Genomic DNA, 16,688 nt, shown 5'->3' with positions numbered 1-16,688 from the left:
AGTGTGCTGACGTGGATTGAGAACTGGTTGTCAGACAGGAAGCAAAGAGTAGGAGTAAACGGGTACTTTTCAGAATGGCAGGCAGTGACTAGTGGGGTGCCGCAAGGCTCTGTGCTGGGGCCCCAGCTGTTTACATTGTACATTAATGATTTAGACGAGGGGATTAAATGCAGTATCTCCAAATTTGCGGATGACACTAAGTTGGGTGGCAGTGTGAGCTGCGAGGAGGATGCTATTAGGCTGCAGAGTGACTTGGATAGGTTAGGTGAGTGGGCAAATGCATGGCAGATGAAGTATAATGTGGATAAATGTGAGGTTATTCACTTTGGTGGTAAAAACAGAGAGACAGACTATTATCTGAATGGTGACAGATTAGGAAAAGGGAAGGTGCAACGAGACCTGGGTGTCATGGTACATCAGTCATTGAAGGTTAGCATGCAGGTACAGCAGGCGGTTAAGAAAGCAAATGGCATGTTGGCCTTCATAGTGAGGGGATTTGAATACAGGGGCAGGGAGGTGTTGCTACAGTTGTACAGGGCCTTGGTGAGGCCACACCTGGAGTATTGTGTACAGTTTTGGTCTCCTAACTTGAGGAAGGACATTCTTGCTATTGAGGGAGTGCAGCGAAGATTCACCAGACTGATTCCCGGGATGGCGGGACTGACCTATCAAGAAAGATTGGATCAACTGGGCTTGTATTCACTGGAGTTCAGAAGAATGAGAGGGGACCTCATGGAAACGTTTAAAATTCTGATGGGTTTAGACAGGTTAGATGCAGGAAGAATGTTCCCAATGTTTGGGAAGTCCAGAACCAGGGGTCACAGCCTGAGGATAAGGGGTAAGCCATTTAGGACCGAGATGAGGAGAAACTTCTTCACCCAGAGAGTGGTGAACCTGTGGAATTCTTTACCACAGAAAGTAGTTGAGACCAATTCACTAAATATATTCAAAAGGGAGTTCGATGAAGTCCTTACTACTCGGGGGATCAAGGATTATGGCGAGAAAGCAGGAAGGGGGTACTGAAGTTGCATGTTCAGCCATGAACTCATTGAATGGCGGTGCAGGCTAGAAGGGCTGAATGGCCTGCTCCTGCACCTATTTTCTATGTTTCTATGAGCGCAAGCAGCTACAAGGCTCCTTTTGGATGAAAACAAAACTACTATTTCAACAATCTGGCAAACATGGCAGAAGAAGGCGTTAGAACTGATAACCGACTTACCTATAAAGCTCTTCAATTACTCTGACCCAAAGCGGAACCCACACGGGGTTCAAGCCTATAAACAAGGTCAATGGCAGCAATGATCAACTCGAGGAAATTATGCTCAGGTGGATTAACATTGACTATGGACTCAACCACCCTGAAGTGACACTATTCGTAGACCGGAACTCATTAGCAGCAGATGCAGTACCTGATCCCGAGACCCGCGCGATATAACCACAATGGAAGAGGTCCACTCAACGATAAAGAAGTTGCAAAATGGCTGTGCTTCTGGATCCAACCATATCACTCCCAGATTTATCCAGTACGCCATTGAGCCCACAAACTCAGCACTACATCAAATTTTAGTTTGGGTTTGGACTTATAGGAATTGTTCGTGGCGGGAGTGAGGTACTGAAGTTGCATGATCATATTGAATGGCGGTGCAGACTGGAAGGGTCGAATGGCCTGCTCCTGCACCTATTTTCTATGTTTCTATGTTCTCTTGCTCTATAAAGGAAAAGGGCCACACACCGAGTGTGGTATTTATAGAGGTAATTTGGCTCACAAGAAGGCTATTGATAAATGGCTCTAACCACTATCGGCTGCTAACTGATGTCCTGTGTAAGCTGTCCTGTTCTGATAGGTTTTTGCTATGTCTGCTGATTAGTTTTGACCTGTAAATAAGTTTCCCCTCATATCGAAGATTGTGGAAGTTGATTGTTAACGAACCTAAGGCTGAGATAAACCCATTGAAGCTCATTACGTTAACTCTCAGATCATGGAATCTAATTGTAGTTTGTATAATGAAATGTTGTGGCATCCATTGCCTTATTGCGCACACCAGCACTCTTTGAATAGACATTTTTCCTTATTGCTGTTCGAATGTACTTTGTCATTTCTGTTTGTGTCCTCTGGCCCTATTTCATGCTGTACGTTCAGTTTCTCTGCAGTTGCTTCATCTGTGCAATTTACTCATATTTTACATACTTGGGAGGTTCTCTAATTACCTTTCCAGACTGTAGAGTTTGGGCTTCTCCTGTTTCCTGAGAGGTGATACTATTTACATTTGGGTGCTCTGTGCTCTTGTCTGAAGAAAGGAGAGGCAGTGCAAATCGGTTGAATTCATCTCTTTCAATGTGGTTCATGCATTGCATAGAACTCCAGGAGGAGAGAGTTCATATTTGGGGAAGAATTGAAGGCACGTTGTGGCATGGAATGGCACAGCTATAGGGTGTGGCATGGCTCTCGGGTGTGGCGTGGAGTGCTGGGGTTATAGGGTGTGGCGTGGTGTGCCAGGGCTCTGGAGTGTCAGAGCCATAGGGTCCGGCATGGAGTGCCGGGGCTATAGGATGTGCCATAGAGTGGAAGGGGCTATAGTGTGTGTCGTGGTGTGCTGGGGCTTTGCAGTGTCAGAGCCACGGGGTTCGGGGCTATCGGGTGCGTAGTGGAGTGGCAAGGCTATAGGGTGTGTAGTGGAGTGACGGGGCTATAGGGTTAGGGTGTGGAGTGGAGTGGCGTAGCATTAATACATTGCTTGGTTGCTGTTTTACTTCTAAGTAACTGTCCATCGAAACATGCAGAATAATCAATATTTAGTCTGATTTCGAACTTGATCCGAATTTGAATCTTTGTGAAACAAACTTTGGGTTGAATTATCACACCAGAATTAAGGGAATTGCGATTTTTTTTCGGTGGGTGTTTGAAAGAGAAAAAATTGGACAAAATAGCAATCAATATCCTAGTAACACAACACAAAAACCTTTTATAAACTGTCCCCTTCCTTTCACTTGATGCGATGATACTCAATACTTCTGATACAAATCGGATGCTGTTCTTCCCAACATTACAACAATGACTGCACTAATAAAGTAATTCAAGTACTTTGGGACAACCTGAGAATGAACACGATGCTATATAAATGCAAGATCTTCCTTGTTTCTTCCCTTCTTGTATCCACCTTCCTCCATATTGCATGATATCTAATAACCAGGACATGAATATGGATTCTACATAGCCTGCTCTAATCAATTGTTTAAAGGAGTGACTGCTTCACGAATAATGCACAAAAGCTCTCTCAGTCTCGAACACAATACAATCATATAAGATTACAAAAAGCTCCACCTATGACGCCTCCTAGAATAATTTCCAATTACCAGATTCCTGGAAGCATGACTTCCTCATGGTGCACATCATATCCACTAAAGGTTCTGTTAATCCAAAATAGCTTGGGATCAGTGTACAGCACTGCAAATAAACCATTGTGTCTTGGGCCCACTTTAAACTTCTCAGGAATACATGACTGTGTGGTGTATTGATTTTGTGGAACTAGACCTGGAATTTTAAATTTCCGGCAAAGTATTATTCAGTAGAGTCCCTGGATTGCTGGGAGTTCTTTATACAAATTCTGGAGGAATAATGCCCATCCTTGTAACAAATCACATAGAGTAATGTGTGTATAGTTCTGCTGTCCGGGTATTGCTGTACTCCCAGTGATTCGGTCCAGGAGGGTCTTCGACATCATGTCCATTATTTTGCCATGTCACTGCAAACTTGCTTCTAAAAGGTGCATTTTGTTTCCTTGACAGATCTGTCAAAGAATAGACTGAGTGAAATTCCACTGGAGCTGTGCCACTTTATCTCCTTGGAGATGTTAAACCTGTATCACAATTGCATCAAAGTCATTCCAGACGCAGTCATCAATCTGCAGACACTGACCAATTTAAACTTGAGGTGAGTACAATGATCGGGTTGGAAGGGTCAGTACATCCTGTTTGTACACTCGCCTGGTTCCATTCTTGTCTATCTAATCGTAGCCAGAAAATCTCCTGCAAAGGCTTCTCTTCCCATTCCCGCATCGTTACCTCTGGTATCCCCCAAGGATCTATCCTTGGCCCCCTCCTATTTCTCATCTATATGCTGCCCCTTGGTGATATCATCCAAAAACACAGTGTCAGTTTCCACATGTATGCTGACGACACCCAGCTCTACTTCACCACCACTTCTCTCCACCCTGCCACGGTCTCTAAATTGTTAGACTGCTTGTCCGACATCCAGTACTGGATGAGCAGAAACTTTCTCCAAATAAATATTGGGAAGACTGAAGCCATTGTCTTTGGTTCCCACCACAAACTGCATTCCCTAGCCACTGACTCCATCCCTCTCCCTAGCATCTATCAGGATGAACCAGACTGTTTGCAACCTAGGTGTCATATTTGACTCTGAGATGAGCTTTCAGCCACATATCCGCGGCATAACTAAAATCACCTATTTCCACCTCCGTAACACTGCCCGTCTCTGCCCTTGCCTCAGCTCATCTGTTGCTGAAACTCACATCCATGCCTTTGTTACCTCTAGACTTGACTACTCCATTGCACTCCTGGCTGGCTTCCCACATTTTACCCGACGTAAACTTGTGGTCATCCAAAACTCAGCTGCCCCATGTCCTAACTCGCACCAAGTCCCACTCACCCATCACCCTCTGCTCGCTGACCTATATTGGCTTCTGGTGTTAAGCAAAGCCTTGATTTCAAAATTCTCATCCCAGTTTACAAATCTCCCCATGGCCTCACCGCTCCCTATCTCTGTAATCTCCTTCAACCTCACAATCCCCCGAGATATCTACGCTCCTCAAATTCTGCCCTCTTGAGCATCCCTGATTATAACTGCTGAACTAACGGTGGCCGTGCCTTCAACTGCCTGGGCCCTAAACTCTGGAACTCCCTACCTGAGCCTCTCTACCTGAGCCTCTCTACCTCTCTACCTCTCTTTCCTCCTTTAAGACGCTCCTTAAAACCTACCTCTTTGACCAAGCTTTTAGTCACCTGGGCTAATTTTGTTTTATGTGGCTCAGTGTCGAATTTTTTTTTGTCTTATAGCATTCCTGTGAAGCACCTTGGGATGTTTTACTACGTTAAAGGCGCTATATAAATACAAGTTATTATTGTTGCTTGCATTGGAGAAATAAATTAGAATTAATTTTTACATTAGGAGCAATTCATACTGCAGTTTTCACAATTCAGATAGTGTAGTAGTAACCAGAAGTTTATTCCTCTCTTGCAATAGTTTTATTGTTTCGAACATTTTCAAGTCAATCTGGACTTTTGGTGACATGTTATTATAGAGTTTGTGAGCTTTTATCTTTAGAGCCTTGTCCTCCAGCCATCTTTGCCATTGATACTTTTGTATTCTTTTGCTGGACCTCCCTAGTTAGGTTTATTTTTATCCAACTTGAGTTTGGCCAAGTATTTTTTTTAACTTGAGTTGTTGTAGATCTGCTCCTCAGCCTGTCCACAGCCACTCTGCTTCCTGATACTCCTACTCCAGCAAGCTCCATCCACACCTACCCCTAAAGCCCCAACTCCAGCCTGGAGGTATATTCAAGCAAAATACTTAATATAAATCTCAGGGGCCAGTTTTTCATGCTTCCATTTCTTCTGCCTTACAGTCTCATGCTAATATCACTTTAGCCATATAGAAACATAGAAACATAGAAAATAGGTGCAGGAGTCGGCCATTCGGCCCTTCGAGCCTGCACCACCATTCAATAATGATCATGGCTGATCATTCACCTCGGTACCCCTTTCCTGCTGTCTCTCCATAACCCTTGATCCTTTTAGCCATAAGGACCATATCTAACTCCCTCTTGAATATATCCAATGAACTGGCATCAACAACTCTCTGCGGTAGAGAATTCCACAGGTTAACAACTCTCTGAGTGAAGAAGTTTCTCCTCATCTCAGTCCTAAATGGCCTACCCCTTATCCTTAGACTGTCTTCCCTGGTTCTGGACTTCCCCAACTTCGGGAACATTCCTGCTGCATCTAACCTGCCCAGTCCTGTCAGAATTTTGTGTGTTTCAATGAGATCCTCTCTAATCCTTCTAAACGCCAGTGAATACAGGCCCAATCGATCCAGTCTCTCCTCATATGTCAATCCTGCCATCCCGGGAATCAGTCTGGTGAACCTTCGCTGCACTCCCTCAATAGCAAGAACGTCCTTCCTCAGATTAGGAGACCAAAACTAACACAATATTCCAGGTGAGGTCTCACCAAGGCCCTGTACATCTGCAGTAAGACCTCCCTGCTCCTATACTCAAATCTTCTAGCTATAAAGGCCAACATACCATTTGCCTTCTTCACCGCCTGCTGTACCTGCATGCCAACTTTCAATGACTGATGTACCACGACACCCAGTTCTCGTTACACCTCCCCTTTTCCTAATCTGCCGCCATTCAGATAATATTCTGCCTTCGTGTTTTTGCCCCCAAAATGGATAATCTCTCATTTATCCATATTATATGCACCTGCCATGCATTTGCCCACTCACCTAACCTGTCCAAATCACCCTGCAGCCTCTTGACATCCTCCTCACAGCTCACACCGCCACCCAGCTTAGTGTCATCTGCAAACTTGGAGATATTACACACAATTCCTTCATCTAAATCATTGATGTATGTTGTAAATAGCTGGGGTCCCAGCACTGAGCCCTGCGGCACCCCACTAGTCACTGCCTGCCATTCTGAAAAGGACCCATTAATCCTGACTCTCTGCTACCTGTCTGCCAACCAGCTTTCTATCCACGTCAGTACATTACCCCCAATACCATGTGCTTTAATTTTGCACAACAATCTCTTGTGTGGGACCTTGTCAAAAGCCTTTTGAAAGTCCAAATACACCACATCCACTGGTTCTCCCTTGTCCACTCTACTAGTTACATCCTCAAAGAAATTCTAGAAGATTTGTCAAGCATGATTTCTCTTTCATAAATCCATGCTGACTTGTCACTGCTTTCCAAATGCGCTGCTATTTCATCATTAATAATTGATTCCAACATTTTCCCCATTACTGATGTCAGGCTTACCGATCTTTCATTCCCCGTTTTCTCTCTCCCTTCTTTTTTAAAAACTGATGTTTGATTAGCTACCCTCCAGTCCATAGAAACTGATCCAGAGTCGATAGACTGTTGGAAAATGATCACCAATGCATCCACTATTTCTAGGGCCACTTATTTAAGTACTCTGGGATGCAGAGAAATTGCAGGCCCCATTCCTTTAAAAGTCCTCTAAACTGTCATATAACACCCAAAAACGTACTCCAAAGAGACTACAATGCCCTCAGATTATGTTCTCAGATTATCTCCTGTTCTCATAAATCCTTTGCAGGCTGTTACTTCTCTTGTGTGTGTTTTCCTCCCTCTTCCCTTTGTTCTGTTCCATTTTAAGTTCTGGTCATCTGTAATATCATCCACTTCTGATGAAGGGTCCACAGCTTAACTTATCTGTTCTCCACTGATGCTGACCTGACCTACTGAGTTTTTCTCAGCTGTTTCTGTGTTTGTTTCAGATTTCCAGCATCTGCAGTTTTATTCTTTTTGATGAATATAATTTCCCTCTCTCCTCCTTCAAGATCCTCCTTAAAAGCTAACTCTTTGACCAAGCTTTTGGTCACTAGTTCTAATGTCCCTTAAGTGGCTTGGTGTCAAATTTTGTCTGATAACGCTCCTGTGAAACACCTTGAGATTTTTCACTGCGCGATCTAAATGCAAGTTGTTGCAAGCTAAAGCGTCCCAATTTCAGTGTTCCACCACATCTGCAGCCCGCCCACATGATGGCACCATCACTGCAAGAAAGGGGAAAGAATAAGCAGTAAAAAAAACAGGAAGCTCGTAAAGCAGGACAGAAGATAAAAGCAAAAGGCTAACGAGAAAGGGAAAAGGAGGCAAGGTGAGTCAGCACACTGCTTCTCCACCTCCGATGCCACAGGGATCACTGACGCCAGGTGTTGCTGGAAGAGACAAAAAGCATCTCCCTCAAGGCAGCAGAGACTATTTTTGGAAAAAAGATCAGCTTCTCTCCGCTCTTTCAGCAGCTCGCTGCTTGTCCCCATCCCATGTAGCTGCACAATTCCTGTAGTAAGGGGAAAAACAGAAGATAAAGACTAGAGCAAAGAGGGAGGGGAAGGAGTAGCGAGGGAAAGGAAATGGAGGAAGAATTAAACAATCAGCCGTTCAGAGACGAAGAAAGCAAAGCACAGTGATCTTGGGTAATGGTTGTCTGCAGAGTGGTTGCATTTGAGTTGTCCCCTTCTACCCTGAAGCCAGATCTTTGCTGTCTGTTCTCGCACCTCTTTTGTTCTATTTTTTTCACAAGTTTCAGTGTTGTACTAGGTTTATGGGGCTACACCTTCGGCAACATTCCGCCCATTTACCGCCGTATTACCGCCCATTTACCGTTAAGGAAGCCATTAGTGCCCATTTGATGCATAAACTGGAAACTAACACCCAGTTACCACCCATATAATGCCGGTGGTAAATTCGGCAATCTATTACTGCCGGCGGTAAACTATACCGCCCTCCCATTTGTTTTTGCTGATTTTCTGAGCACTTCAACGTGTACCACCCATAATTACCGCCGGCGGAATATTCAGCAATTTGCCCAAATTCCGCCCAATTTACCGCCAGACTAAAATACCGCCCTGAAAAGGCTGCACTCAGCTGACCTTAATCCAGCGGTATGGACGCCATGTTTTAAAACGGATGAAGTTGAAGAAAAGGCTGGTTCAAGTTGGTGAGAGCATTAAAGTCATTCGTGAGTGGATTTTAAGGGTGTTTGAATCACTGCTCATAATCTGAGGGCATTGTAGTCTCTTTGGAGTACGTTTTTGGGTGTTATATGATTGTTTAGAGGACTTTTAAACGAATGGGGCCTGCAATTTCTCTGCCAATATTGCTGATTTACATGCTACTGAATAGAGCTGGAAGAAAGTTCATTGGAGAGCATTATTTGCCCAATCAGAGAGGTGGCAGACTGCTGAGGAGGAGGAGGTCTTACCCCCAACGCATTTACGCATAAGCATTCACACCTGGACCTGCGATATACAGTGCATTAAAAGGCTGCGCTTCCAAAAAGAGGTCATCAGTGAGATATGCCAACTCATTAAGGGAGACCTGCAGCCTACCAGCACCATCAGGACAGCACTGCCCGTTGAGGTTAAGCTGACTGCAGCACTTTCATTCTGTGCATCAGGCTCCTTTCAAGCATCAGCTGGCGACATATGCTGCATCCCTCAGCATGCCACACATTGCTGCATTCGGCAGGTGACAGAAGCACTTTATGAAAGAAGTTTTAACTTTATATACTTCCCAATGACCAGGGAGGCACAGAGTGAGAGGGCTTTGGGTTTTTCGAGAATAGCAAACTTCCTCAAGGTGCATGGAGCAATAGACTGTCTGCACATTGCCATGCGAGCACCTTTAGAGGATGCAGAGGTGTACTAGAACCGAACGGGATTCCACTCCCTTAACGTGCAGCTCGTTGTCGACCACAAGCAAATAATCATGGCAGTAAATGCCAATTTTCCAGGGAGCATTCATGATGCACACAGCTTGCATGAGAGCACTGTCTCCGACCTCTTCAACAATCAACCACAAGGTCAATGCTGGATGCTTGGTGATAAAGTATACGGCCTCGCCACCTGGCTCTTGACCCCCACCCCATAAGCCTCAGACAGATGCCAAGCATCAATACAATATCAACCACATAGCCACACGCAATATCGTCGAAAAGACAATTGGAGTGGTGAAACAGCGCTTCAGATGCCTGGACCACTCTGGAGGCAGCCTACAATACCACCCTGAGCATGTCACGGAGTTCATTGTGGTGTGTTGCATGTTGCACAACTTGGCAATCAGAACGAGACAGAAAATGCCACAGGGAACTGCAGGACCATCTCAGGATAGAGGGGGCGAGGAGGAGTCTGGCGATGAACCCATGACACCATCCACCCCTACACTGCAGGAGAAGCCCCGTAGTAGTTATGTAGTTGCAAAACTGTTATGTCAGCAGCTCATAAATGAATACTTTGCTTGAACAGTGAGAGTTAAGTTTAAACTTTAAAATGACCATTGTTTGCAACCCTTTTATTGATTGCTAACCCCTCATTTTGTGAAAGTGAGAGACACTGCACAATAAGTGTTCAGTTGAATAAAATATTTTATAAATTTTGAAAAATGAATCTTTTGAAATGAAATAAATTAATAAAAAATAATTATTTCTAAAGGAAATGTACAACAAAATGCAAACAAAGCAACCAATCAACAGCAGCAAGATTGAAAACATTAAACCCACAACACCCCCCCACAGTCAACAATTTTTGAATAAAAAAACATTTGCCCCACTCCCCACCCCACCCCACCCGGCAAAAAATCTACCTGCGGCCACCATTCCCACCGCCTCCCCTGCCCCGCCCCCCCATCCTTGCCCCCCAATTGTTTTTTTCCATTACCCTGCCCCCTGCCCGTGTTGGGACAAATGCGTTGTGTGGCAGGACGCCTCGAGCGCTGCTGCTGTGGGGGGGGGGGGGGGGGTGACGATGGCTGCGATGTGTGGGGGAATCTGGAGAAGTGGAAGGTTCTGTAGCCCCATCTTCGGAGATGGAAGTATTAGTATGCTCCTGACTCCCAGGTGCTGTCGGCATTGGTAGTATGACACCTTGGAGTTCAGTGCCAGAGACCGATTCCATCATTTGCCGCATGGCATTAACGTAATCGGCGGCTCGCCGCATCACCGCAATCGGTGCCACCGTGTCTTCCAATTGGCGTGCTGACTGCGTGTCGATATTCCCGGCTAGGCCACCAATACCTTGGAGGAGCTCTCGACCAATGTGAACGCTCACCCCAGAGAGTCCAACCATGTCCAGGTCGACGTCTGCCTGTCGTCGAGCACGCTTGCCCTGCCCAATCAGCTTTGTGGATTTGGCACAGGGGCTGGAACACTCGGTGTACCCTGCTGCACACCGCTTGGTCCCGCTACTTCCTCCGAGCCAAATCCATGAAATATCAATCCGACTGAGGAAGAGGTGGTCGCAGGTAGAATGGACCCTTCGAGAAGGGAAGGTGGCTCAACCGTGGCTATCAAGGGAAATCAGGGATAGTATTAAAGCCAAGGAAGTGGCATACAAATTGGCCAGAAATAGCAGCGACCCCGGGGACTGGGAGAAATTTAGAACTCAGCAGAGGAGGACAAAGGGTTTGATTAGAGCAGGGAAAATAGAGTATGAGAGGAAGCTTGCAGTGAACATTAAGACGGACTGCAAAAGCTTCTATAGATATGTAAAGAGAAAAAGGTTAGTAAAGACAAATGTAGGTCCCCTGCAGTCAGAATCAGGGGAAGTCATAACGGGGAACAAAGAAATGGCAGACCAATTGAACAAGTACTTTGGTTCGGTATTCACTAAGGAGGACACAAACAACCTTCTGGATATAAAAGGGGTCAGAGGGTTTAGTAAGAAGGAGGAACTGAGGGAAATCATTATTAGGCGGGAAATTGTGCTGGGGAAATTGATGGGATTGAAGGCCGATAAATCCCCAGGGCCCGATGGACTGCATCCCAGAGTACTTAAGGAGGTGGCCTTGGAAATAGCGGATGCATTGACGGTCATTTTCCAACATTCCATTGACTCTGGATCAGTTCCTATGGAGTGGAGGGTAGCCAATGTAACCCCACTTTTTAAAAAAGGAGGGAAAGAGAAAACAGAATTATAGACCGGTCAGCCTGACATCGGTAGTGGGTAAAATGATGGAATCAATTATTAAGAATGTCATAGCAGCGCATTTGGAAAGAGGTGACATGCTAGGTCCAAGTCAGCATGGATTTGTGAAAAGGAAATCATGCTTGACAAATCTTCTGGAATTTTTTGAGGATGTTTCCAGTAAAGTGGACAAGGGAGAACCAGTTAATGTGGTGTATTTAGACTTTCAGAAAGCTTTCGACAAGGTCCCACACAAGAGATTAATGTGCAAAGTTAAAGCACATGGGATTGGGGGTAGTGTGCTGACGTGGATTGAGAACTGGTTGTCAGACAGGAAGCAAAGAGTAGGAGTAAATGGGTACTTTTCAGAATGACAGGCAGTGATTAGTGGGGTACCGCAAGGTTCTGTGCTGGGGCCCCAGCTGTTTACATTGTACATTAATAATTTAGACGATTAAATGTAGTATCACCAAATTTGCGGATGACACTAAGTTGGGTGGCAGTGTGAGCTGCGAGGAGGATACAATGAGGCTGCAGAGTGACTTGGATAGGTTAGGTGAGTGGGCAAATGCATGGCAGATGAAGTATAATGTGGATAAATGTGAGGTTATCCACTTTGGTGGTTAAAAACAGAGAGACAGACTATTATCTGAATGGTGACAGATTAGGAAAAGGGGAGGTCTGGGTGTCATGGTACATGAGACATTGAAGTTTGGCATGCAGGTACAGCAGGCGGTTAAGAAAGCAAATGGCATGTTGGCCTTCATAGCGAGGGGATTTGAGTACAGGGGCAGGGAGGTGTTGCTACAGTTGTACAGGGCCTTGGTGAGGCCACACCTGGAGTATTGTGTACAGTTTTGGTCTCCTAACTTGAGGAAGGACATTCTTGTTATTGAGGGAGTGCAGCGAAGGTTCATCAGACTGATTCCCGGGATGGCAGGACTGACATATCAAGAAAGACTGGATCAACTGGGCTTGTATTCACTGGAGTTCAGAAGAATGAGAGGGGATCTCATAGAAACGTTTAAAATTCTGATGGCTTTAGACAGGTTAGATGCAGGGAGAATGTTCCCAATGTTGGGGAAGTCCAGAACCAGGGGTCACAGTCTAAGGATAAGGGGTAAGCAATTTAGGACCGAGATGAGGAGAAACTTCTTCACCCAGAGAGTGGTGAACCTGTGGAATTCTCTACCACAGAAAGTTGTTGAGGCCAATTCACTAAATATATTCAAAAAGGAGTTAGATGTAGTCCTTACTACTAGGGGGATCAAGGGGTATGTCGAGAAAGCAGGAATGGGGTACTGAAGTTGCATGTTCAGCCATGAAGTCATTGAATGGCGGTGCAGGCTCGAAGGGCCGAATGGCCTACTCCTGCACCTATTTTCTATGTTTCAGTCCCCGCCCCGCCCCCCCGCTACATCTCCCGGGGCATGTTCAACACATGAAACATCTTGAGGGGTGTCCGAGAGTCGCATGGTGTTATCGTCATCATCATCCTCCGTGGCCTCCACTCCGGTTAAAACAACCTGTACAAGGATTGGTGACGCTCCAGGGGGCTCAGCAGGTTCATGCGCCTGGGCAGCTCGAAAACATAATATGAGAGGCAAGCAGAAGGAAGGGAGGGAGGGGTCAGGGTGACGTTTTAACGCTTACGTTGCACAGGCATATGTAGAGGAGCTACACTATTGCATTATATATCACCGAGAGACGCTGGATGTAATTAACATGAATTTACTGAAACTGCATGGCATTATAATAAGATTTCATGGTCCCAGCGTTACATTACATTACATACATTATGTTCATTTGACTCTCAGTTGCATGAACGTTGCACGGCCCGGGGATTATGCATGACTTACGTGGCGCTAACACCGGATCAGCACTCCCACGGGTGGCCGAGCGATCATGTGCCCCTGTGAGGGCTGCGGTCTGCTCTTCCTGGTCCATGAACTCTTCCAGCTCTGCCAGCCCTCCTCCGGTGCGCCGATGCTCACTGCGATTGAAAGCAATTTCTTCTGCAAAGATGCCAATAGCGTGGTATAAGATAATTGCCCAGGTACGAGTACCCAGCACACAGATAGACATCCACAGTTACTCACCCCCCCAATGCCTTTCAACAATGTCCCATTAATACACCGTTAGGTTGCAAGTGATGCATGATGAACACATCTTAGTACAGGAAAACAATGTAATAACATCGTTGATAGTAAATAATGCGTAACACCAAGCTTACCAAGATTAACAACATTACAATGTGGCAGATTTACGTTTTAAGTAATGAGTCAGTGCATGATTAAAGTTATTACTTACTCTCGCGGCCGAAACAATGTCGTTGCCCGACGGACTTGGGCAACTGAGGACTTGCCTCAGCAATCTCTGCCCATTTTCGCTGGTAAACTGCCGGCGTTTGTTTCCCACGACCACCCCAGGTCAATTAGATCCAGCGTGCCTCCACCTCGTGGACCAAGGCAGCTTGCGCAACGATGGTGAAGCATTTTGCCCTCTTCCTCCTTCCTACATTAGCTTCCAACATTAGCTGATCTTCACTATCCATTATAATGTGAATTTATCTTTTTTTATTTAATAAAAGAATAGAGATAAATGATTTCTCCTCAAATCAAAACAGACAGAACAAGCAGGCAGTCTCCTTTATATCTCTCTCCCTCTCTCTCTCTTCCCCCCCCCTCCCTCCCTCATCTGCGCATGCGCAGGGTGACCCCTGACCCCCGAATCGTGGGAAAAAGTTCAGTTGTAGAAGAAGAAAAAACACGCATGTGCAGAATGACCGCTGCTAAGGACAGCGGCCTTACACGAGGAAAAATACCACTGCCGCCCGATCACTATCGATACCGTGGGGGAAAAAAAGTCGAAACTTGCGGCTTTGGATCTTAGCAGTATTCCGGTGATATTGAAAAGTTGAGAAGTGTATACCACCGAGATATGGGCAGTAATGGTAAAAGTGGAAAGTCCTAGCCCATGGAAACAGCAGAAAAAAATGTTTTTGATCAGTTCAACAATACTTGTATTTCTACAACATGCTTCACATGTAGGGAAACATATTAATATACTTAAACATCACACCGACAAAATGGTGGACAGGAAGGAGAAAGGGAAAAGTGGAGCAGGTTTGAGGAGGGCCCGAGGGCACGTTTGAGTTTTTTGAAAGCAAGGAGAGTGGAAGGTGGAGGAAGTTAAGTCGAGCGTTCCAAAAGGCAGGAGCAGAATGGCTGAATGAGTCACTACCAGTTGTGGAGTGGAGACTAAGAGAGGCCCAATGTTAGAGGGTGAAAAGTGCATACAAGGAGGAGGTCACTAAGGTAGGATGAAATGAGGTCATGGAAGGATTTGAAAGCAAGGACGAGAATTTTCAAGTCAATTCACTGGGGTATGAGAGCCAGCAGAGCTCGTGGTGGGGAAAGGGGGTGTTTAATCCAGTTGAGGACACTGGTTGCACCACTTTGAATGTGTTGAAGCTTGTGGAATTGTGGAAGGCTGAGACAGGGAGGCCGGCTGGGACAGTGTTCGGAAGATTCAGCACCAGAGCCATGCAGGTGCTGGCGGGAGTCGAAAGTAATGGCTTCATTCTTACCAACATTAACCGGGAGTAAATTTTGATTCATCCAAATCAATCTTGATATCAGCCGAACAGTTGGTCCAGCAAGAGCCTTTGGATCATTGGAGCAGGCAGAGAGGTAGAGTTGGACGTCAACAGTGTAGATAGAATCATCGAAAATAGGTGCAGGAGTAGGCCATTCGGCCCTTTGAGCCTGCACCGCCATTCACTAAGATCATGGCTGATCATTCATCTCAGGACCCCTTTTCTTCTTTCTCTCCATACCCCTTGATCTCTTTAGCCGTAAGGGCCATATCTAACCCCCTTTTGAATATATCCAATGAGCTGGCATCAACAACTCTCTGCGGTGGGGAATTCCACAGGTTACCAATTCTCTGAGCGAAGAAGTTTCTCCTCATCTCAGTCCTAAATGGCCTACCCCTTATCCATAGACTGTGTCCCCTGGTTCTGGACTTCCCCAACATTGGGCACATTCTTCCTGCATCTAACCTGTCCAGTCCCGTCAGAATTTTATATGTTTCAAGGAGATCCCCTCTCATTCTTCTAAACTCCAGTGAATACAGGCCCAGTCAATCCAGTCACTCCTCATATGTCAGTCCTGCCATCCCGGGAATCAGTCTGGTGAACCTTTGCTGCACTCCCTCAATAGCAAGAATGTCCTTCCTCAGATTAGGAGACCAAAACTGAACACAATATTCCAGGTGAGGCCTCACCAAGGCCCTGTACAACTGGAGTATGACCTCCCTGCTCCTATACTCAAATTCTCGCTATGAAGGCCAACATACCATTTGCCTTGTTCACCACCTGCTGTACCTGCATGCCAACTTTCAATGACTGATGTACCATGACACCCAGGTCTCGTTGCACCTCCCCTTTTCCTAATCTGCCGCCATTCAGATAATCTGCCTTCGCGTTTTTGCCACCAATGTGAATAACCTCACATTTATCCACATTATACTGCATCTGCCATGCGTTTGCCCACTCACCTAACCTGTCCAAGTCATCCTGCAGCCTTTTAGCTGCAGCTTACACTGCCACACAGCTTAGTGTCATCCGCAAACTTGGAGATTTTACACTCAATTCCCTCATCCAAATCATTAATGTATATTGTAAATGGCTGGGTCCCAGCACTGAGCCCTGCGGCACTCCACTAGTCACTGCCTGCCATTCTGAAAAGGACTCGTTTATCCCGACTTTCTGCTTCCTGTCTGCCAACCAGTTCCCTATCCACATCAGTACATTACCATGTGCTTTAATTTTGTACACCAATCTCTTGTGTGGGACCTTGTCAAAAGCGTTTTGAAAGTCCAAATACACCACATCCACTGGTTCTCCCTTGTCCACTCTACTAGTTACATCCTCAAAAAATTCTCGAAGATTTGTCAAG

The 16,688-nt window shown here is 45.6% G+C and overlaps 1 protein-coding gene across 9 annotated transcripts in view; it reads left to right on the top strand.

Annotated features, from left to right (window-relative positions):
• Nucleotides 1–16,688, top strand: part of lrch1 (leucine-rich repeats and calponin homology (CH) domain containing 1) — a 229,371-nt gene that overhangs the window by 90,712 nt on the left and 121,971 nt on the right. For all 9 annotated transcript variants that reach the window (XR_011595900.1, XR_011595903.1, XR_011595901.1 and 6 more), the window contains exon 2: nt 3,787–3,931. Coding sequence is in view for 2 of the 9 variants with exons in the window: in XM_070894070.1 (XP_070750171.1) it covers nt 3,787–3,931 (145 nt within the window). In the remaining 7 variants the exon portion in view is untranslated. The remainder of the gene's footprint in view (nt 1–3,786; nt 3,932–16,688) is intronic.

The sequence above is a fragment of the Pristiophorus japonicus genome, chromosome 11 (genome assembly GCF_044704955.1).
Source record: "Pristiophorus japonicus isolate sPriJap1 chromosome 11, sPriJap1.hap1, whole genome shotgun sequence".
NCBI lineage: Eukaryota > Metazoa > Chordata > Chondrichthyes > Pristiophoridae > Pristiophorus > Pristiophorus japonicus.
The sequence above is the reverse complement of the archived record's forward strand: the minus strand, read 5'-3'. Positions and strand labels throughout refer to the sequence as shown.